Source organism: Dinoponera quadriceps, unplaced genomic scaffold (assembly GCF_001313825.1).
Source record: "Dinoponera quadriceps isolate SergipeBrazil2010 unplaced genomic scaffold, ASM131382v1 scaffold1782, whole genome shotgun sequence".
NCBI lineage: Eukaryota > Metazoa > Arthropoda > Insecta > Hymenoptera > Formicidae > Dinoponera > Dinoponera quadriceps.
In genome coordinates this window covers 902048-926057 of record NW_014555947.1, presented here as the reverse complement: position 1 = coordinate 926057, position 24010 = coordinate 902048, and the positions used below count along the sequence as shown (strand labels likewise).

General features: G+C 42.5%; 3 protein-coding genes across 9 annotated transcripts in view; 2 read left to right on the top strand and 1 right to left on the bottom strand.

Annotated features, from left to right (window-relative positions):
* Nucleotides 1-294: 294 nt before the first annotated feature.
* On the top strand, nt 295-16545 carry LOC106746050 (SCY1-like protein 2). The gene is made up of 16 exons (XM_014622200.1): nt 295-441; nt 776-910; nt 1159-1389; nt 2759-2876; nt 3073-3156; nt 3748-3893; nt 4610-4855; nt 5477-5622; nt 5723-5873; nt 6196-6436; nt 6599-6771; nt 6896-7070; nt 7717-7770; nt 7875-8113; nt 9204-9350; nt 10218-16545. Exons 1-16 carry the CDS (start codon nt 295-297, stop codon nt 10248-10250), a joined length of 2466 nt encoding a protein of 821 aa, XP_014477686.1. The 3' UTR covers nt 10251-16545.
* A 56-nt stretch (nt 16546-16601) lies between these two features.
* On the bottom strand, nt 16602-18078 carry LOC106746053. 3 transcript variants are annotated; one of them, XM_014622208.1, is made up of 3 exons: nt 17595-18078; nt 17051-17504; nt 16602-16736 (listed from the first exon to the last, which is right to left on the bottom strand). In XM_014622208.1, the coding sequence occupies exons 2-3, from the start codon at nt 17499-17501 to the stop codon at nt 16699-16701; spliced, it is 489 nt and encodes a 162-aa protein (XP_014477694.1). In that variant the 5' UTR covers nt 17502-17504; nt 17595-18078; the 3' UTR covers nt 16602-16698. The 3 variants fall into 3 exon arrangements, with proteins under 3 accessions (XP_014477694.1, XP_014477693.1, XP_014477692.1); XM_014622207.1 differs by having other exon boundaries at nt 16648-17247; nt 17353-17504; XM_014622206.1 differs by having other exon boundaries at nt 16648-17504.
* Nucleotides 18079-18685: 607 nt separating this feature from the next.
* LOC106746040 (septin-7) overlaps nt 18686-24010 on the top strand; it is a 32075-nt gene continuing 26750 nt past the window's right edge. Inside the window, exons 1-2 of one of the 5 annotated variants that reach the window (XM_014622171.1) lie at nt 18686-18967; nt 20058-20059. Coding sequence is in view for 2 of the 5 variants with exons in the window: in XM_014622178.1 (XP_014477664.1) it covers nt 22898-23008 (111 nt within the window). In the remaining 3 variants the exon portion in view is untranslated. Of the gene's footprint in view, nt 18968-20057; nt 20060-20869; nt 20897-21943; nt 21946-21966; nt 23009-24010 lie in introns of those variants that run through there. The other 4 variants (XM_014622179.1, XM_014622173.1, XM_014622178.1 and 1 more) reach the window with 4 other exon arrangements.

Below are 24010 nucleotides of genomic sequence, written 5' to 3'. Positions count from 1 at the left end.
CCCCCCCCCCCCCCCGTCACACAGAAAAAATAAAGTGATTTAAGTAAATTATTACTCCAATACTCCTTACCAAGTTTTCTTTGTATCGGATAAATATTATTTGAATATAAAAAAAGATGCCACAAAAGTAATATTTATTCAAGCAATATTTACTTAATTCCGGATGAAAGTTTGCTAAGGAGTAATTATTTACTTGAATCTTTCTTGTGTAACGATTCAGAATATATATGTGACGCGAATCTAATTTTCGTTTCGGCAGGTAATAGAGGGCCGATTCACCGCTGAGATATCATCATGTTCGCAAAGTCCAAAGGCACGACGCCGAGCGACTTGCTGCCCGATCCGATCCGCAACATGTACGAGATCGGCAGGCAGTCCGCCACGGCCGGCCCCGAGAACGCTTGGCGAATTTACGACGGCTATCGGAAAAAAGATAGAATGGTAACTAGCTCCGGACTATTGCACAAAGCGAAACAAGTCAGATAAAAAGTGTCAAATGTTACGCAAATTTTGTCGTATACATGCGATTGAATGAAATTGAATAAAAATCGAATCAGATCGACGATCTGACATAGTAATTTCAACTACGAGATTCAGTCAACAGTAACAGTTGGACCGATCCATTTTTTCCGATGTGACATATCGCGACGAAGCTCCGAAGGCTTTTAATCTTGTGCGCACACACCGAGAGAGTCTTTCAACTCTTCAAACAAATCTGTCTCGAGCGGGTTTCGCGACGCAATAGAGAACAACGTTGTTGGTGTTTTGCTTGCAGGAGGTGTCGATCTTCCTTTTCGACAAGCGATCCGTTGAAAAACTACACAAGCCAAAGCGCAAAGAGGTTGTTACGGACATACTGCGCGAAGGTGCCACTCAAATGGAGCGCTTCTCGCATCCCAAGTTACTGCAGGTATATGTGTGTATTACGGCGCGCGCGCGTGATATTAAAGGTCAACGTGAAAACCGTGCGTCGTTTTATCCATTCGGAGAATTTCAACGAGCATGCTTTGTCGAGTCGGAAGAATTGATTGGAACGCGAATCGATATACAAATAACACACACACACACATACAAACACATCACCAGCCATCACCAGCGTGTTGTGCGACTTTCGCGAGCCGCCACCGTAAATCGATGATTCGATGTATCAAAACGTAGGCGTATAAAGTCGAAGAGTGCGCGGACACGTTGGCCTTCGCGTCCGAGCCGGTGCTCGCCAGCCTGGCGAACGTCCTGGCTTACAAGGAGCAGCTGGCGAATACCCTCGCGGCGCAACCCTCCACGTTGCATATGGCGAAGCAGAATCATCCACCGGCCACCAGCCACCGCTCGACATTCATCAAGGAATACGAGCTGCTCGAGCTGGAGATCAAGTACGGGTTGTTGCAGGTGAGAACACGATAATTTCCTACGGCTGGATGGATAATTATCGGCGTGCGTTGCTTCACAATTCATTGTCCCCCGAATGAATATAAAGCAATAGTGCCGTAAATTAATGAGATCGCTCGGGATACAGCGAAACGACAAAAGCGAAAATCCGCAATTGCGCCCGGATTTGTCGTTTTCACATCGATATTCTCGCGGCCGGACGTCATGCGCTCCTGACGGGCGAATTCGCGCGGGTGACAGATGTTTGCGATGATGTTATACAATGAATTTAGCGGCTATTTGTTTATATCTCGCGCTATTTCGCTATTTCACGCAAAAATAGATTTTCCGGTTGCGGTATTTCTTCCGTCGAAATACATGGAGAGCACGATGTCACAAGGTGTGCGCTGAAAATAACATGATCCGTTAATCCTTCTCTCTCTCTCTCTCTCTCTCTCTTTCCTTTTCTCGGTTGTTACATATTCCGTGTAACTCGAGTTCGATAAATTTCATTTGCTCTGTTTGCCTCCATATTTCCGCGGACGGTCGTCGTGTTTTTTCGACTCCGGGACCAGTATAAAGGAGCTCGTCCGCTTAATGTGTCGCGAGCGCGTATAAAGAAAGATACCTCGGAAGGGAGAAAAAGATAGAAAGAGCTTGCTTTTAAGCGCTTTTTCCCCTACATCCGGGATATCGCGAATAACGTTCTTCCGCTGACCCTGTTCTGTGTTATAATATTCAACATAGTCGGGCAATTTGAATTTTTTGTCGATAAAAACCACATACTCCACGTATCAGCCGCAACGTCGCGTCGCGCAACGTTACGATAGGTACGTAAGATAAAAATTGAAAAAAAAAACCAGAAAAGAAGACGAAAAAATTATTGCAGCAACCATTCGTGCAACAACAACGTTTGATGTTGAAACTTTTCGCAAAGAATTGCATTTTCCAGCGTGAAATTGCGAGAAAATGTGAAATTTCCGCTTTTTCCACTGGAGTCGGAAGGGGAAACTGCGCGATCGTAACCTCGGGGTACGGAGTAAAAGAGGCGATTTAGAAGTTCGAGTACGCATGTATGACCGTGACATTGTGCGTAAGCACGAATATCGTAGTAGACGCGCGATAGAACGAGGTCACGTTGACGGAAAATTAAGTCGAGGTCCAGGCGTATGCGTACGACGGAGTGAGCGATCGGAGTGAATTTTCTCAAAAATGAATTTCTGCGCCCCCGCATAATAGAATGTATTACTAAGCGTAATAGAATGCTTAATGCCGTTAAGCTACAACTCGAACTCGTGCGCGATAACGTTCGCGTGTTTAACAGCGCACGGTTCGATAAATCGCTCCTGCAGTGAATCCCGCTTATCCTTTTTCTTTTCTCTTCTCACAGATCACAGAAGCTCTGCTGTTTCTCCACAACATCAAGTATCTCCACAGAAACGTTTGTCCAACGAGCATTATCATTACGAAGAGAGGCACATGGAAGCTGTCGGGGTTCGAGTTTACCGGTGAGTATCGACTCTCGTCGATATGTCTCGTAATTTCTCGCCGGGGAATTCGTTTGATCGTTTTTAATAACGCATCACTTGTCTCGCGTTGATTTTATTCGCTCGTCGTCTCTGTGGATCGATCGATATTAAAAAAAGATATCAGACGCACGAGTCTAGAGCAGTCCGTTACTTTAGAATGCCTTTCGCTTGTCAGAGAAGGTCGATGAGGTACCGATAGCGGTGCAATCGTGGAGGAAGCACATGCCGAAAATGACCCAGCCGAATCTGGATTATATAGGTGAGGGACATCGCAAAATCTATTAACGCTGCCCACGCTGCAAAAGTTGTTCTCTGGTGACTCCGTGTCTCTCGAGTGTCGTTCGATAATAAGATCGGGAGAGAGTTTCTATTGCGTTAGAGAGATTGATATAATTAAAAACATGTCCCCGACGCGTCTATTTCGCTCAATTTAATGATAACGAATTTCCCCCGTGATATCTGTAGAAACCGAATTTCCTTTTATCACGCAACTAGACATTTAATAAATAGAAATTACTCCTTCAAGAGGGGTGATTTTTCTGCGCGCAGTCCAACGTGTTATCCGCACGTAAAACAAGTTACTACGTTATTTACACAGAAAGAAAAATATTATCTTGCTCTGAGCATTAATGGGATCGGATTTATACGGGAAAGCTCATTCTCTTTCCAAACTTTGGTGATAAGCAAAGCCCGTTTAGCATCTCCTCTCTCACTCTCTTTCTCTACGGAGGCTTCAATTGCGGAACTTCGGGAATTACCGAGGGCAGCCGTGGCTGCGCTAAAACGATTTTATTTGCATTGCTGATGGAGCGCGTAACGCCGCGACTGCAACACCAACAACGTGTTGCAGCGCCGGAGATACAGCAGAAAAAGCTCAGCACTTTTAACAGTGACATGTACAGCCTCGGTATGACGATATGTGCGATTTACAATGAGGGTCGGCCGCTGATCCAGGCGAATCACAGCTGTTCGGATTACCTCAAACAACTCGAGACCGTAAGTTAATCTATCTGAGAGCCAGATGAGGATTCAGACTCGTAAAAGAACGAACATGGATGATCCTTAAGGGGATTTAACTCTAGAGCATCTGCAGACATCACCGTCGGATTACTGTACACACGCTTTACACGGCGCGAGTCTACTTTCGCAGAACTCTTCTTCTTCTATTCCTCTCTTTCCCTCTCTTACTAACTTTGGTGAATAAGTACCGATTTTCTTTCCTATTCTTGCTTATTGTTATATTTTCATTCTCATTATTCTTTGTTTCCTTCCGCAAGTTTTATTCTTTCGCGGTAATCTTTTTATTTCTCGATGTGCGTGTGTGTGAAATTGCAATTGTAGCAGTCGATCAATCGTCAATTGATTTAATCAGAAAAGATAAAAGTCATTCTTGATTCGAAAGTTAATCCAAGAGTTTCCATCGGTTTTTCTCCGAAATACAATTTTGCTTTGTGCGTTTTATTTCTTCATGGTGGAAATAAGCGATCGAATGACCGTAATTGTCTTTGTTTCATTTTATTAACGCGCTACTAACTGCCTCGTAGATTTTCAGTTCAATTGTGCGAAAGCTTAATTGACGATTGAATTTCCAAAGGTACGGTAAATAAAGGTAATTCGAGACATTTTTCATTTCGTCTTATCGGCTCTCTGTTGTGGTCCGTGTGAAGGATTTTTCAAATATCGTTGTCATTGCCGATCGTCTCTTTAACCAGCTGGACAATCACGTCGCTGTGATTCTGCCGCTGGTGCCAATGCCTCTTCGAGAGGCCGTGTCTCGTCTGTTGCACAAGGATCCTGAGCAGAGGCCGACCGCGCAGGTTCTGACATTGATGAAATTCTTCAACGATCCGTTCGTGCATGCGCTACAATTCTTGGACGTCAGCAAAATGAAGGACGTGTACCAGAAGGAGCATTTTTATACGACAACCTTGAAGGAGCTATTACCGTATATGCCGAAGGTACTTCGCATGAACTTACGCGTTACGTTCAGAGCGAGCTCATCGTCAAATCGAGACGAGTCGGTTATGGTTATGTACATAAATATACATAATCCCGTTTAAGTAATAGTCATCTTATAGAGCAATTTTCTGGCATATTTATGAGAGCACTACAAATCTCCGGTTTTTCTGATTATAATTATTTCACTATGCAATTGCAGTCACAAATATCAAGCACTTTTTTCTCAGGATATAGATCGTAATCGTATCCTTAATGAAACAGGCGCTTTCAAATTCCAATTTTCTCCGCTTATTAGAGATATAATACTTTTATATTTTTTATCTAGTATACTCTATCTCTATTGTTGTCGTCGCTTCGTATATTCTAACGCGTCAAGAACACGCAACATTCCGATAATAATCGCGTTTCTCTTCGTGGGTTGCGAAACGCGGAGTGGAGAGGCCGAGCTACGCGAGGAACAAGTCGCTATGATATTTAGTTCGTCCGTTGTTCATCTTCTCGGATCCGTCCACGTAGCGAGTTTAATTTCGCCCTGTCGACCGATTGTTACCCTAATTGTACGCGACAATCCCCTCGTCACCCGAGTCGCGCGTCACGCGAGCGTTTTCCATTTTCCGCAGAAACTCTGGTATCAGCACATTTGGACGTATCTTCACGCGGAATTGCAAACGCAGGAAGTGCTGTCCGCCGTATTGCAGCCTATGTTATACATCGTGCAGAACAGCACCCAGGAGGAATACGATCAGATCCTGTTTCCTACGCTTAAGTACGTATAGAGACACGCGAACGAGCCGGAAATGAGCGCGCGACACGTGAAATAGACACGTCTCTCTCCATGCTTCCGTTTCTGTCTCGCGTGCCCGCAGGCCTCTCTTCACCAATCGAAAGTCGATTCAGGGTACGGTGACCCTGCTGGAGAACCTGCACCTCATCCTGATGAAGACACCGCAGGAGTACAAGCGCGAGGTGCTCGCTATGCTGTGCACGTCCCTCGAGAATTCGAACGTCCAAGTGCGGGTGAGTGAATAAACGATCGATAATATCGAAAGAAGGAATTTACGATATTCTCAATCACGCCGGTCTGAAGCGAAATAGACAGCGATTCGCGATCCAACACGAGGAAAATTCGAAATTACTGATTTCTAAAGCTCGAGCAATCCTTTTCTCTTCTTTTCTTGAATTTCTGGCTTTAGGATGCTATTATTAGAGAAAGAAAGGGAGAGATCGCCAGGAAAATGGACAGATAAAAAATTCTGCATCTGCGTGAGGAATAATAATAGTTTGTCCGTGCGAGCAGCCGTGTGAGAATTTTTCGCGAAATTCATCGTATGTCCATCAGACAGCCGCTTTCGTGGCCGTGTCGCACGTGACGAACGATCTCGAGGACAACGCGATACGTAACATAGTGCTGCCCAAGTTACTGGAGGCATTCCAGAACAACTCGGCGGACGCACGAGTCCTGATGGGCGTGGTGCCCTGTATCCTCAGCCGACTCGAGAAGCAGAAGATCATTGACTGCATCTTGCCGCTGCTCTGTAAAGTCAGGCTGCAGGAACCCGAGATCATCGTGCGGGTCCTAAGTAAGTGAACGAAAACATCGTTACGCACCGTTCCTCGATGGGACGTGGACACGCGATGAATATTTTAATTATTATGTGGCGATGATCAATCGCGCTCTAATTAAGCGACAATAGGATAAAGTTCGCTTCGAACGCAGAGATGAAGGGAATCGGCCCTTTTAGACATTTACAGGATTATGCTCGCCGATAAGAAGTACGGACTGTCGGTTAACTGGATGGCGGTGCATGCGATGCCGTCGCTACTACCGCAAACCGTGAACCCGGCGTTGAATCTTGAGCAATTCATATTGTTGCTCGAGGTGCTGCAGGATATGCTGTACAACATCGAAAAGCAAGTGCGATTTGCATTAACCGATCGACGACTTACGATAAAAGTAGTATAACAGAGAGCGTCATTCAAAGATCACGCTCGGCGAGTTTTCTCATCTTCGTGCGTCCATTGTTAATTGTAGGAATCAGAGGAATAAATTAACGCTCGACAATCTTTCGCTACCGAGCCCGGACAAGTATCGACCTCTGCGGCATCAGTACAGCACCGATAATGTGCACGTGCCACCGTTCAACATCCCGAATTTGCGCATCGAGCAACGCAAAACCTCGTCGGCCGAGGACATGGCCAGGAAGAATAGTATCGGTGCGAACATTGAGAGAATATTTAGCGTTTCTTTTTAATCTCGTCCTCGATGATATCTTACTGAAAACGAGTGAAAATTCATTCGACAGAGGCGGTAGTGAGAATAATCGCAATCGTAAGAGTTTATTCTTCAATTTCGTACTGGAAAGATTCGATGATCCAGAATGGAAGAATTCGCTTTGTACGAGTGAAAAGTCACTCGTACAAAGAATTGGAGCGACTTGGCTGTCACTTGACTTTTTCGAGTGAAATTTTACGCGCAAGTAATTTCGAGAGTACGTTTCCTACGTCGAGTTGGGAAAGAAAAATTTCGCCAACTTTTTCGCGACTCATTGATCCCTTGGGGAAGTCTCCTTGTACATTTTAATCTCTCTTCGCGACATTTCTCTTTGTTAAAATTCACGTGCATCGGATAAAAATACGACGCTTCTTTTTTTCACGCGGTGGACACTTTAGTTCCCATAAATACTAGTTTAGGATGAACGGAGGTTCGATAAATCCGCCGACCCTTTTAGACAGAATTAGTGGGAGACGGACAGCGAGTCCATTAACTGTAATTAATGTTTATGGGAACTACGGGCCCACAAGGCGCAGGCAAAGGTAATCCGAATTTACTATAGCGCTAAAGTAACGTTTCCTCGCTTAGGGTCCATATCAACGGCGTCCGCGGAAAATATGGCGCGAAAGAATTCAATGGCCGGTAAGTCTCTTTCGCGGGGAGAAAGAATTTTCCCCGAGAAAATTTCGCGACACTAAAGGATGGTGCTACTAACGGTCAACTAACGATGCGCGTTGATGTCGCAGTGATGTTCGGTGGATGGTTCAGCTCGTCCGGCAACGATAGCAATTTCCTGAGAGTCGCAAACACGATCACGAGCAGACGTCTCTCGGACAACACTCTGATGACGCCGAAGATACGGGTAGCACCGTCTTGTGCGAGCTCGCCGGGCGGAACACCCGGCGGTGGTTTGCCGATCCGTCGGCATTCCAGCATCGGTCCGCAGGAACGACGAGGCTCGAATATCAATTTATCACCGCCCACGGTACATAATGTTACGCGTATTATCCTCCGACCGCGCCTAATTACTTCGAATTCAGTTGACGAGAGACAACGGCAATACGCGAGTAGTGTACCCCTGAATTTTTTCTTTTTTTCCCAGTGAAATCTCTTTTGAAACGAGTCGTACTATTTTCCGAGTGGAAAATTTACTTAAGGAGAAATGTACGATCGTCGAAGTTCGCGAATGGACCGAGAATCGAGAGAATAGCGCGGACGAGATAAAACGCGGAAATGGGAATTGCGGCGAGGATAAATCGCCGATCTCCGTGAAAATTGAACACTTGGCGAATTCGATTGTGCTCTCTCTCTCTCTCTTTCTCGACATACCGAATCACCTGAAAAGTTCAAACTAATATAACCCACTGACATTATTACTACGAATTCGGAACAATTGGAAAACTTGCAGCCGCCTACTATAGAAACGAATCCCTTCTATTGATTACGCGGCAATGGCGGTGGCGTAAAGCAGAAATAAATCGCTGCCGCTAATTGATCGTCGCGCGAGGGAGATATTAACATAGGTAGGTGCACGCGGGCCAGAATTTCCGATTCGCGCTACACACACGGACATTCCAATCGTCTCTTCAATTCTATTTTTTTCTTATTTCTCCCATGACAATTCAAAATATGACAATTTTCTTCATTAAAAAGATATATAACAATTACCTCGAACCGAAATAATTGTGCCAATCAAGTCCGACAGAAGTTCAATCAAAAATTGCGCAAGGCTGCTGTCACGGAAAAAAAAAGAAAACGCTGTTTCACGAATATATCCCCGTTAATAAACCGTCGTTAATCAACGTATAATTCCCCGTTGTTCGACACCCTTTCATCGCGCGAAGCGTATATCGACGTCTCAATATGCGCGCGAAATATAACGAACCAATTATATTTCGAATCTGTTGTTGTCTCACGAAACGTCAATAATATCATCGCGGCGGTAAAACGCTATTCAGAGCAGCGACGGAAGAGTCACGTTATAATCGATCTCAATTATACATATCTCGCATCGAGACGCATCGCACAACGTATCGAGACATTTTGTCGTTCAAACTTTTTTTTTCCATGCGCAGGGAGGCGGAATGCCGATCACGAGTAGCAGTGTGCCGCACCTGCTCAGCTCGAGCCTGAACAGTATTCGCGGGTCGAGGCGGCCGTCCGTGTCCTCGACGTCGTCGCAGCAAGGCATCGGGCTACTGCAGCAGGTTGGCTCCAGCATGGTAAGACAACTACCCCCCATCTGCCTGAACCTGAACGGACCACCACCACCACCAACACTCTCTCCATCACTCCAGCTACCGGGACAGCGTTCCCACTGACCCTCCGTTACAATGTAAGGATACTTCACTAAGAGTTAAGTCGTCCAGCCGTCTCTCCGACCGCGGTTCGCGTCGACTCTCTCATCGTCTAGTCATTCCCTGTGCACCTTGTCCCGATCGAAGTTCTCTTCTCGGCTCGGATCGATTCGGAGGGGTATATATACGCGCGACAGTCTCTTTATTGGCAATCTCGACGACTATATCGAACGTGATAATTTTAGAGAGGATTTCATTCCGAGAATGTCGAGAGCGACACGCGCCCTCGTTACGCGTGCCGTTCTCATAAATAAGTCAAACGCGATCAAATTCTCATTAGACGAGTGAAGGGCAATCGAGGGCGAATCGAAAACTTTAGTCGGTTCGCCGAAGTTATCGGAAAATTGAAAAATTTTGGAGCGACGTCCTCTTTCTAAGATCACTCGATTACACATTAGATAATGGATGAATCGGTTTCCTAAGTGGACATCACAGGGGGGAGGGGATGAGAACACATGGGTATTTTTTTGGATTCACGAAGAGTGTGAATTTGAATTTCTGATCGAGTGAATTTGAATTTCTGAGCCTTCCGGTTTTTAGAAATTGTCAAAGTTTCCCAAACTCAAACAGAAAGACCTTTCCGTCACTTCCGCGTTTCCAAGACCGATCGTTCGTCTTTACGGTTCCTCTTTGTCGCGTGAAAATTTCTCTCTCTCTCTCTCTCTTTCTTTCTCTCGCTCGCATAATAGCAATACGTAAAGGAAGCGTCTCTCTTTTTTCCCGGTGTTGCAGTACCAGTTCTTCAACAGACAATCCGAAGCGTAAAGTGCCAATAATTGAACAAAGGTCGGACAAGATCGTGATGGTTGTGGAGCTGACCAGCGAGCACCGATCCACTCGCGCGTTCGGTCAATCGTGCAGAAACAGGGAGTAACGAGCAAGAGACTTTCAAGGATGGCACAATCAAGGATGGATATTCCCGGCTAACGAGACGAACGATCTCTCATTAATAGGCGATCGCAGGATCTCCGATGAACACGGAACCTCGTGACGATCCGATTTTCGGCTTCGGGGTTGCGAGTTGGTCGCGGAAAAATAGAGATAAATAGATAGTGGGAAGGAAAGAAAGGAGGAGAAAGCAGCTCTCCGCGGATTATCCGGCCGTTTGATCCGACCTAATGCATATACAATAGGGATATTCTTCGCGTTCGCAAGGCAAGGTCGCAAAATCGATGACCACAAATTAATCCGGAGGGACTCTCCCCTCCCCGCCTACGCACGTCGCCGAGTTAATATTCGTATCTCCTCTACACACGTATTATCCCTCGCATCGCTCTCATGTGGGCGATGGTTCGCAGGGGCGCGGTTTGCGAGGTAACGAGCGCGTTACATACGTCGGGGTGTTACGGGGATTATCGGGTGTGTGTCAGAAATTGCCGACGCGTACGTATCACGAATAAACCGCAAATCGAACGTTACGTTACATTAACTATTAACACCGGAATATCGGTGCGCGCGCCGTTAAGCATATCGATATTTCGGTACCACGTCAATCGGCTATACGATATGATATTATCATCACTTACGGCGCGCGAGAGATGGTTTATTAATTAATACGTTAATCGTGCCGGTTATTTGCGACATTAGTATATTTAGAATCGAGAATCGATATGCATAGCATTGAATGTGCATGTCCAAAAAAAAAAATATACCAAGTCTGATTTCTCGAGTATTTTCAACGAGTACGTAACAATTGAAGAGAACGCGATGCAACTTCTGATACATCCTGTATGCGAAAGCACCTCATGCATGTATATGACAAAGTAATATCTTTCTCTTAGTCACGTACGAACAAAAGAATATTTTTCTCGTCGATATATACATATATATTTGTCTATATAATAATCTATAACGGCGGCTATACATGCGAGTACGCTAAGTTACAGTAAAATCTTGATACTTACTACGTCAAAACATACTGGTCTTTCCAAACAATGCGTGTGTGAATATAATATATGATATGATATAATATATGTCAAGTTGTCAAAAGGAGAGATTAGTTGAATAAAACCGATAGTCATAATATATTTCATGCATATCCAGACATGAAGTGAACGATTGGAAAGATTAGTGAATTTTGGCCTGGTGAGCACCTAAGGCTTTATTGAAGCTTAGTGTACACGAGTCGAGCTTGCCGTAAGTTGTCAATTGTCGCACTAAACAATCATTAAGTCTTAAGGTAGCTTTTTTAACTCAAACGGTATTATCAAGCGCGATAAGACACGAACGCACCCACACATACATGTACACGTACACACATACATATACGCACAAAACAGACGTTAAAACTTACCAGTCTAATCCAGGCGGGAAACGAATTATTCGGCTGTAGATTACACTGAATTCTCTTTGATACTCTGTAATTATTTGTGACCTGTCAGTGAGGTATTCCTCATTATCATCTTGCAACTGAACTACCGCTGGGTTCACATCTATCTGTACATCCTCAGCATCTTCTTGCAGCTGAACTACCGCTGGGTTCACATCTATCTGTACATCATCAGCATTTTCTTGCAGCAACTGAGGCATTTGTGGGTCTGCATTAATCTGTACATCCCCGACATCTTCTTGCAACTGAGCTAATGGGTTTGCATCCATCTTGTATCTTGCTTGATCAAAGACAAATGAATTTTGACATTGTCTGCAGTGATCTCTGACAGCTTTTTGAAGTGATCGTACGACAGTGATAAAACACGACAAATAGATATAAATAATATATTGGGTTTGTCAAAAAGTGCGATTCTCGATGCCTCCTTCAATTAAATAGCTTTCCACAACAAAAATATGCGAATACCGTTGAAATATTGGAACGAAGGATCGTTGACAACGATGACGATTGTTTGACTGAAGAACGATTTGTTTGCCTTGAATACAATAAAGTCAAACTTGACTGAAGCATTAAAGAGAACTTTCTGACTGACCCAATACGTGCATATATACACGCGTGTTCGCGTTATTACGCACATTACACTATACGCCAAGTTTATCCTGTTATGAATATATTAATTATTACTTATAATTGACAAGAAAGACCATTAATTACAGTCGGAAAGATTAAGCCGTTGGGAAAGTAACGTTAGGCTTGAATCGAAGAGCTAACGGAAAAGAATGCTTTGTGTGAACATACTCTTTCGAACATATGAAAGCTCTTCGAACAAAAACTGATCGATTTATAGAACACTTTTTATACAGAGATTGATTTAATTATTAATCTGTTTATCATAATCAATATTTAGGTAAAAGTTGAAAAGAATAATTTATGTGTCAACATGACATATCATTCACTATAATTCACTTGTTACACACATACCATATTAGAATCGGTATACTTGACATATATTCCGCACGAAGTCGTTTCGACTATCTCGAGATTCAAATAATGCAATCTTCGGTCGTACAGATCAATACGCGTATAAAGATCCGAGTTTCAAATAAGATTTAATATAATGGCCATATTTTCGACGCGAGATAGAATTTTCGGATTGTACAAAAGCAACGGTATGAGATTCACGAGTACAAAGTGCGGAATGTTTATACGATCCGCGACGGACACGGAGACACGCGTCTGCGATGCGGAGCACCACCACAACACCATCATAACAATAACAACAACACATAGTCATGCAAGAAAAAAGCGTATAGGTCGAGATGTGCGAAATATTAGCAATAAGAATCTTAACCTGCCTCATATCGTGATCTCTATTTACTTCTTTGATGTGATTTCCTCGATTTGCTCTACGTACACATACGCACACACACACATACACGCACACTCAGATTGTGATTTTACCTTCTTCTCAATTTACGAGTCACGTCATAACTGAATAAATTCAATAGAATCAGGCGGTAGCCTAGGAGAAGGCGACACGAAATTTGAATGTTCCTTTCGATTACGAGAAGGGATTGCGTCTTGTTAATTATGTGGTGAGCCATATTTGTACGTATATAAAAGAGTGTTTAGCTAAGTGTGCATTCGCGTAACCGTCGCGATGTCTAACGATGAACACAATGACTGAAACCGGTACGATTTCGACGAGAAGAGATTTCCGACGATGCGATATAGTGCGCGGAAAGAGAAGGAAGGAAGGAAAAAAGGATATACACTAAGCATAGATAATGCTCTGCAATATTTCCAAAAAAATCGAGAAAAAAACCAAGTATTAGCATTACGCGCATTTTATTATGCAAATTGAAGATATGTACACAATTTGTGTAATTAAATGTAATAATTTTTAATGATACTAAATCCAGTAAGTAGTTGAGCATTGATGCTCAGTGTACATCAGAGACGCCCGGTATAAAATTTCGGAAAATGCGAATTTTCGCAACCGAGGACAACACAAAGAGAATGATCTTTGTGTTCGTGTGTGATGATAAAAGTGCCAATAAGAGGAGGCGTAAGATGAATTTTTTTTCTCTGTCACGAAGGATGAAAATGTCGGACGCATGAAAGTTAGATTTCGAAGAGCAAAGAAGACTTTTACGATTGATTTGACTAAATTTATTTTCAAAGAAAATTAAGAGGTTCTTTCCATGGTGGAGGTCGACCATGAATATGTCCGTTTAAATGACCGTATTTCAGAATGCAAAAACAATCCGCGAGATTCACGCGATATTTCCTGTTTTTCGTCCAACGAAGCACTTCCACCCTTCTCCGCCCATCTACAGCGTCGTGAGTCGAACTCGCCGAAGTTACATCGATCTCGGTTTGCGGATCGTCATATCTACAACTCTCGAAAAAAATGAAAAAAAAATCGTTCGTGTGGTTAATATTCTAATTCTAATGACGTAAGATTATGCGAAGTTAAGTGTCCTTAACGTTAAGCACACATATACACACATACGTGCGCATGCACGCATATACATGAACACACAACCCCGGTATATTTGGAAAGAAAGTAAAATAAATCTTGCCCTAGAGAGAATATATCGAAGCATCGCGATCCGCTCAACGGATCCGCTCTCATCTTTCTCGCGTATCTTGGAAATTTGGAAACTAAAGAAAAAAGAAAAAAAAAGAGGAAAGAGAAAGATAAGAACGAAGTGTGATTATTCACAAACCACAGACAATCACGGACAATCATTTACACAATTATCAAGATAAATGTGTAACGCACACCTCACACATTTCGTGCGGATGGACGTGCATTTGGACGAGAATTGTCTCATGACGATTATTATATATCGGCTAGTATTGGCGGTAGATGCTAGTATTATTACAAGCCATAGTGGCTACGATTTTCAATCGTATGTACTGCGCCTGAACATATTCGTACATGTAAACTTCAGAATGCATCTTATATTCAATAGGAAATTCTATAATCTGAAAGTTACTAAAAAATTTTTTTATTGAATATGAATATAGTGTACAATTCATTAAAAAGAAAAAAATATCGAGACATTTATTCTATCGAATATGTACGATTAAAAATCGTAACGTTAATGGTAACACAATAAGTAATCACACGGTCGAATCGACGACATATGTTCCTGTTTCTGATGGATAACGCGTTCTTCGTCCAAACGCGCATTCATTGAGACACATTATTCGCGTATCTATCGTGGAGTTTATAACACATATCGACGCACAAACTATTCCCCGTACTATGCAGAGATGCGTTTAGGCACATAGACGGTTCAGGAATCTTTATTTGTCGTCAATTTACCAACTAATCGAACTTCGTCTTCAAGAAAAAGGTTGTAAGCTGAATCGAAAGGAATACTTTCGTTTTCGAGATAACTTTGTTATTATTATTATTGTATTCATATTCTCGTTATTTATATATATATATATATATATATGATAAGGTGCAAAAGAAAGAGGTTTAAGAAGAAACAACTTTATGCTCCCGTATCGGCCTTAAACGTGTCGTTATGATATACCATGATATTCCGTTTGTACCCGCATTTTCCTTTTAGAACACCTTTTATGCGCGTAAATCCCGTGAGACCCGTTCTTGCGGATTCTCAAAAATGTCCTCGTTACCGTTGTTGTACTACAATTTTTCAGTTGAAAAAATTGCAGAAAAAAGAACGGTCTCCTAATAATTTTGTGCGCTAAAATCAATATTTTTCACTCATAGTGCGCGATTATCTCGAAATATCGGCCGAATTGGGAGAAGAGCGACAATTTTTATGAAAGTCGAAAGCTGGGATCTCCAGCGACGCGTCCGTTATTAACGCTTTTTTTCGTACTCGATTATGCGACTGAGTGAAAATATATCCTGATTTCAAGGAAATACCAGCATTAAGAATTAACAGTTATAGAACACATCTTAAATTTTACCGCGTAATTAGTGAATGTAGAAGAGGAGGAGGGGAGATAGACAAAGTACGTGTGTAAAAGGTAGAAAGCCACCCAGCACATTTAAAGTAATAAATTGAGAAAATGTATAGAGATTAATAAATGTATAAATGACTCTCGATGAGAATATTTTTCAACGTAATTTGTTAGATGACCTATTGGGTGTGTATGTGTGTGTATGTGTCACGCACGAAAATACTGTGTTATCACAACGTTATCGATGATACCCTCATTTTCCCTTGAGAAGGGTTTATATCCGCCAAACCTCAGATTCGTATCCTCTCTTAATCGAACAAGTCGCTTTTAGTTCGCCCGGTTTCCGGTTACATCGGATCAGTCAACTGATTATTATCATAGAGATTCTCTCCGTGCATAGAAGAGTCAACCGGCGAGTAAAAGTGCTCAACAGGACCTCTCCCCCTCCCACTCCTCAAGATTATGTGTTCAAAAAGGATATGCTATACTCTCTGCGACGTCGTTAACGATAAGATAGTATCTAGAGATTTATTCCAGAAATAATTAATCCTTCTACCAATTATATAAAAATTATAAATGTATATTTCATGTATTCGTTTTTAAAAATACAGTAAAACCACCGTTGTATCGATCGATTTGCGCTGCAAACGATCATTTTATTCCTCCAATGTTTTCGATAAGAAGAATTTCGCAAACATCGTGACAAAGAGTCTTTGTTTATGCTATATTACATATTATTATTGTAAAGTTATATTGTCCCAGCATATAAAAACTATTATACACAGAATTCCACGTCAGTTTCTATTAGAATCGCAATTTGCATTATAATACATTGAACAACTCGGATGTCTCTCATGTCACTTTGAATATAGAAGACTAAGGCTGCAGTCCGATTCATATTTATAGCGTTGGAAATGGGAATCGGGCCGCAATCTAAATAGATCCTCGGTGCCTTGACAAACCTTCGTCTCCTTTTTAGAATAATATAAAATTAATATATTTTACAATTGTCCGAGAGCCTTCGCCTTAGCGATATCGTGATACAGTTTTATGTATGTTCTAGGGAAATATTTTGACCTTCGTATATTATTTTGAAGAAATGATTTTTTAGTGGCTGTTAAAGAAGATAAGAGCTTTTGTATCGTAGGTGTTTTTGTATAAATTTCGGCTTGTTTTTTACATTTGAGCAATATCAATTGCTTTTCTGTTAATCTTGTTTGTTTTCTTGTCATTATTCTGCTTCTATGACTTGTTTTGTATACTGTCAAACTGGTTTGATTCATACTCATGTCTAATTGTTGGTCCACTTCAGAGATTACTTGAAGAGTTGATGGTTGTTTAAGCAAAGGAGGTTCCAATGTTTCTGGAAGATCCTCAAATAATCCAGGCACAAATGTTTCTTCTGTTTTTATTGTTGATGTTATCTCAGTAGATATATTTACGTTTGTATCTGATTCTGATATTAATTCTCTCTGAATCGGTCTGTTTGGCAAATTTAAGGAAGGTGGAACACCACGTTTCAGCTTTCTCACTTTGTAAGTTACTAAATAATCCTCATTTGCAAAATGACGATAACAAACAACGCACTTGCTTATCTGCTCATCGGTCAGGTGTTGAATTTTCTCAGAATAAATCATACTCTTCCATTTTTTGAAGAGCTCTGGATTCTTGGGTATCTGATGAGAAGGTGCATCTCTTCCCGAGGTACATCCTGAGATGCAACAAATTCTTCCCATAACCTTAAATGAAATATGTATGTTTCAATAACAATCAGATCATAATTGTTCTATTTTCATATGTCTTGCATTAATTTATATATTTATACTTACTGTGGTGTGGTATGTGAATATATATGTAGTTTGAATTACCCGAATAATTCACTGTGTAACTTTAAAATATCGTACCAAATTACGTGATAAATTCACAGAAATTCGACATCGCTGTAGAGATTAGTTTGATAGATACGCAAAGTAAAATGTTGTATATGCATATGAATATTTTATATAAAATAAGTGATACAATAATTGCATTTATTAAATGTTGTATATATTAAATCGACCGAGAAAAAAAACACAAATAGTAAGCAAATTGGCCAATCGAGACTTCCAAACCTTGCCAATCGCATGATATTCTCGACTATCATTGGTCGATTGAATTACAGTTTAAAGCTTCTCTTCTTCGAGTTGGTTCACGTGAATTCGGGGACGATGTTATAATTAGTTTCTTTCGTGTTACTTCGTGTTACTTTTCGGACTCAACCTCTTCACTTTTGCGTTTTCCACAGTCAAAATATCCGTTCGTCTTATGCCAAGTGCGAAAAGTGCAAAGAGTGCAAGCAACATGAATAGATATAAGGTCTGTTCGTTTTCGTTGCACCGCTGAACTAGTGCAATAAGTTGAAGTGAGAAAACATATACTAGTCTCGCTTCAACTTACTGCACTAGTTCAGTGGAGCAGCGAAAACGAACAGACTTATAATGTTGTTTCGCGCGCTATAAGATGTTCCCGGAGCATGCAAACGCTAAAGTCCGTATCAGACTACGGATCGGGGATCAAGATTGAATTGAATTTGGCCAATCAGTACAAAGTTAACTGAATTCAAGTTTAGTGAAATTTAGTGAACTTTGCACTGATTGGTCAAATTTCAATTTAATTTTAATCTTCAATCCGTAGTCTGACATGGACTTCAACGTAATCATAGTCAAATAAAATGGCTTAGAAACGCGCAGAAAAGTAAAACTAAGGCAAACATACTTGTTAACATGCTATTTTTGCGAAAATTCGAATCCCCCCTCGTTCGACTTCGTTCAACTCGTGTTGCGACTACACTGATTGGGTACTTTCGGTCGGGCGAACCCGACGCTTCTCGACGTCCGCCATTCTAGTGCATTCATGGACGAGGCGCGGTGATACTCTCTCTTCGCACGCATGCGTCGACATGCGCGTCTCGACTCGTTGTTTCGGGCAACGCGATATTTGAAAAGTGCGGTCGCACGGCGTCACGCTTGTCCCGATCGCTGGCAGACTGGCTGGCTGTTGCGCGTCGGATATCGCGTTGTGTCGCGTTCTATCGAATGCATCTCGCGAGTGGCATGCGAAAGCAGTCGACGATAGCCGCCCAGACTTCCGCGTCGACCATCGCAGCAGAGGATTATGACCGATGAGCCGCTGTGACGCCCCGGTGGAAAGATGCAGCGAAGTGGTAAGCGCGAGGAAGTATTTTGTGTGCGCGTTTGTTTGCCGGGGAGCGTCCCCGACGAGCGTCTTCCGCCTCTCACCTGACTACACCGGGATGACCTGACCGCGCGACCATTTTGGAGCCGCCGAATTTCGTCGTCAATACGGCGCGCCCGGTCGATACTCCGGCGGCCGACCTAACCTACCAATTTAATCGTTTAACGCATCGACGCCGTTAATTAGATCTCATCAACGTTTTTCTTTTCTCATTTTCGTCTCTTTTCCGACAGATCCGGCAGTGACGCGAATTAAAGATAAGGATTGCTCAATTGCGAGTTCTGATTTAATGTGTTCTGTCATGCGCATATATACACACATACGTGCATAATCAATTATAATTCTCGGTGTTTATGTTGCCGCTATACGAAGTTTCGTATTTGCGAGGCGGCCAGTGCATGCGGAGGAGTGGTTGCACGCGTTATTTATGCGTTCTGTCGCACAATTAGTTTTTCGCATAGATAAGATTACGTAGTAGTCATTGCTTGTTGTACGCGGCGGCCCTGTGCATAGATAAGGTGCTGGCATTTTCATGGACGCCTGCTCCCAATCGGTGTCGATAGGGACCGAGGTCTGACGTGAGCGCGTTAAAATACCGAAGCCACTTTACGGCCTAATGTAAATTTAATGTGATTTTAATCGATTCTCTCGGTGTATTTTATACTACGAGGGAAAAATGTTATTTCACTGAAATTTATAATGACCTTCGGTCGCCGTATAATATTGCTCTGACAGAAAAGTAAACAGTATACACATTTAAAGATGGGTATATATTGAGCGAACAACGAATATGTAATATGAATATATGTATATATTCGCGTCTAAACGCGTATCAATTTTCACTAATAAACCTTATGAGCAAATCGAAACTTTCTGTGTAAATTCGTTATGGTGGATATATTTTTCAAATTGTAATAACGAAAGTTGCTCGTTCCTCGGATAAAAGAAAAAAAGAAAGACGTGTCCAAATGGACGCGAATTGAATTGTCGGGTTAAAGAATCAATTCTCTCAATCAATTCTGGGAGGGAGACGACAAGAGAGGAGGGAAATAATAGAGCGGTAGTGGAAGGAAGAGCAATAGGCAAAGATAGCGGAACGCTTCTTCGTCCCGCACGTGAAAGAAGCGAATCGCACGACGTGCCTTTAGTTGGAATCGCGAATCCGACACGCGAACACGCGATCGTTCGTATATATCTCGTTCTTCCGTATCAGACCGAGAAAGTACTCTCTATCTCTATTTTCTCTTTGGTGTGTTACTTGCGTTTCCGTTTTTTGTGTTTTTCACCGAAATCCGCGGCGTAAGAATGCCGCGAAGGAGATCGTGTTTTTCTCTGCGCGATGATCTGCAAAAATTCGCAAATCTATTCAAGCCTGACTTGAAATGAGTTAATACGGATCCATCAATTCTTATATCCTTCATGGATTCTTCGACGGATGAATGTTCCCAGTTTCTCGGGCGGATGGATCATTCAATATTTAGACTCGTAAATCCGTAAAGTGCTCAAACAAATTCCTCTGCTCGTGAACATCTTCAACGACCCCGATGATTATTTCGAGATCATGTCTCAGGTCGCGCGATCGATTCGCGACGATTAAATATTAAGCATTTATGGGACGCATTTAAATCGCTCGTGTCTCGCCATTTAAATCTCTCCCGATATACCATCCGACGTATTCGTCGTAGTTGCCATCTGCGGCACGCTGTATCGCGCGCGTTATTTCAAATCCAGGAATCTCGCTATTTTTTCGGAAAATCCGTCATCGTCAGCGGGTATTCCGGTGTTACACTCACACGATCTCGCGTGATCCACCGTGAAAGAATCCGACCATAACACCGTAAGGATAAAAGGCCGTTGGTGGTGATCAGGATGGAGACGGTCGCTTTGCACGACACACGTAAGAAGCTTAGCGTTGTCTTCCTTACTCTATCCGAAAGAATAACTTTCATCTTGATTGGACGGTTACAATGAAAATATATTTCTCTCTCGAGCGATTCCGAAGAATTCTCTCATCCGGACGTGGTTTATTGCCACGCGGTCTGGTTTTTCTTTAAGAAAATAAACCGCGAACGAGCTCTGAGGCATTATTATTGATCCGAAAAATCTCGAGGGAGCTCCCACGGCGCGGCTACGGTGATTACTTTGCTGCCGCGATACGCAAATTACGTTGCTGAAGGCAATTAACAACTAATGAGAATTATTATCCTACGTTAATTTAATAGCACAGGCGCACAGAAAAGATATGGAATAATGTAATACAACGAGACAGATTTTACAGTTGTATTTCTAAATTATCGAATCGAAATAAATCAACGATTTTTTTCGAGCAACCAGTTTTAACGACGATGAAAAGTAATCGTAATAATATGCTAGGAAATACCATTTAAATTTCTTAGAGTGAAAATCCATTCGAAGGGACGGTGAAAATACCGTCATTCGAAATGATAAGAGTGGACGTTTGACTCAAACTGGAAAAGAATTCTTAATCTGTAGAAAAGAATGTTTCAATTGATTACGATGTCATGAGCTTTCAAGTACATTCTTTAATTTCGAATGAAAATATTCACACTCGACGATTCAGAATGGAAAATTCTTTCTACATGAGTGAAAGCTCATTCGTTCGAGTGACTCGCCTGTCAATCCGCTTTTCGAGTGGAAAATCACTCGGAGAAATTTGAAAAGTATAGATATTTATGTGGAAACATCGTTCTAATATATCATTTCTTGTTCTCCTTTCCTTCCGGACTATCCTTACTCCTTATCGTTCTTATCACGGTGCTAACCCTTTACCCCGCAACCTCCCTCCCCCATCAACCTCCTTGATCTGTTTCCGGTGCTGTACGGATGCTGGACGACCGCATGGCCTGCCCGGTTGACGATGATGACTACAACAACGACGTCGGCGACGTCATCGCCGTCACGGTCATTTCGGACATCACGGCAGCGGTGAGTCTCTCTCTCTCCCTCTCTCTGCCTCTCTCTGATAAGGCTAGTCGCATTCCGATCGTCGTTCGAATAGCATGGAAGTCTGCCTTCGTGTTCGTAATATTAATACCTCGCGCGCATTTCGGTTCGCACGGCGAAAGCCTGCAGGTGCGCGCGTCTCGCGAATCGATCGAATCTGAATGAACGTCTGAATCGTGAATTTCCGTCATTTTTTTTTTCTCCATTGGCTTCGTATTACTGTGAGACTGCCGTGTGATTTGTTATTACCAAGTTGGAAGTTGATAACGATGTCCCCTACTTAAACCGGGACGAAAATGACACGCATATATACCGAATGCGCATTGTTGTTTAATAAACTTGGTTTCGTTATGTGAACGCTGAAAGCAAACACAGCGAGTGTCGGCCAAATGTCCGGTGATCAGTCACACCTGTCATCGCTCGACGTCAATGAAACCAGTACGATCGAGTGAACATACGTCTTGCTTACGACGTAATTCGCGATCGAATTTCTCGTCGATACGGAGGAATATTTTCAGCCGAGTTCTTTCCCTGTCTCACGAAGTTCTGATTTCACATTGAACGACACGCAGCAGTATCGTGTGTGCGTGCGTGTGACACTTATCGCTCCGCTTCCAAAACCACAGAACGTCATTCCGGTTTCCGAAGCAGCAGATTTAAGCTGCGAGAGAAGATAACGCTCCCAGTCGCAGTGTGGATCTATCAACCGATTCGTTATCGGATGTGTGTTTTACCGTTAAAGTGAATAATACGGTCGAATATAGCGGAGGAAATTGCGGTCGCTCCGATATTCGCGCTGTTCTGCGCGCGTTCCTCATCGTGTTCACATCGCATCTGCAAGATACCGACACGTCGTGCCGTGTACTACGAAGCATTGTCGCGAAAGATACGTGTGTCAGTGTATTTGCAATTAAACTCGAAAGAGTGATAAACGATGTCGACAACGAATACGCCAACGGCGACGACAAGGCGTCGCCTACATCCGAATGTCCTCGCTAGATACAACGGCATGAAGAAGAACAGCAATAACGAGCCGACCGAGCAGGTAATCTTGCGATCATTTTGAACGTTTCGGCGAAGGAATTGCTCCGAAAAAGGAAATCCACGATTGTCCGATTCTTCGCACATTGTGTCGATTTCGAATACCTGGGTAACACCCACGAGTTTGGGTATCCGGGTGTAAGAATACCCGAGCTGTCGCTCACACGGACGGCAATAATGTCGTGAAGCGCATTCCACTTCACGAAACCATTGTTTTTTTCCTTATTTCATTCTTTCGGACGTGTACGCACGTGGTAGTAGTAGTACGTGTGCACACAGGCACGCATGGTCGACAGTTCAACGTCGGTGCTCTTATTAACTCAACGTCCAATTAAGGTCGCAACGACACTCCGAGTATTCCGCTGGGTGTACTTCCTAGTGGACGCGACGCTAGAATAACAAGCGCAACGATCGGCAAGACAATGCGAGAGCGTTGACATCGTGAAATCGAGATCGCGTGTGCGTGCTCGAATCACTTAAAGCCAATCGCCGTTTGAAAATATCCATCGTCCAGTCTGCATGCGTGCGTGCGTGCGTACAACATGCCAAGTGTTTTCTACGCATCGTGCTCGTTGACACCAGAATGACGAAGATTGATAAGATCCAACTTTTTACCCTGTAATCTCGTGGTAGTTACCCACGGATTTTCGATGGTGATCGCATTGAAAGATAAATAAAGCGGCGTTTACGTCGCACAAATACTATCTTTTGCCGGTTATATATTCTTGAATACTTGAGCACCGAAAGAAAATGTTGAGTATTTGTGACTCTATAATTACGTAATGAGATAATCATAGTCGGAAATGCTATTTCTATAAAAGGTGCTGCTATATATTCGTAATATGTTAGCGATAACAGCTTCATATGTATATTTCTATTACGCTGTTTTGTTACAACGACAAAACAATTAGCTGGCGCTGAAAATGACTACGATTTTATTGAGAATAATCCGATTTTTTTCTCTCGATGCTAATACATATATAATTTAGGAAGAGATTTTTGCTCT

What these genes read in the sequence shown, in the direction of transcription:
- LOC106746050 (XM_014622200.1), top strand. Translation starts at nt 295, where the DNA reads ATGTTCGCAAAGTCCAAAGGCACGACGCCGAGCGACTTGCTGCCCGAT. An exon ending in GCCGAATCTGGATTATATAG is followed by an intron (nt 3,157 to 3,747) that starts GTGAGGGACATC and finishes AACGTGTTGCAG; the next exon opens with CGCCGGAGATACAGCAGAAA. An exon ending in GCGAAAGAATTCAATGGCCG is followed by an intron (nt 7,771 to 7,874) that starts GTAAGTCTCTTT and finishes TTGATGTCGCAG; the next exon opens with TGATGTTCGGTGGATGGTTC.
- LOC106746053 (XM_014622206.1), bottom strand. Translation starts at nt 17,501, where the DNA reads ATGGGAAGAATTTGTTGCATCTCAGGATGTACCTCGGGAAGAGATGCA.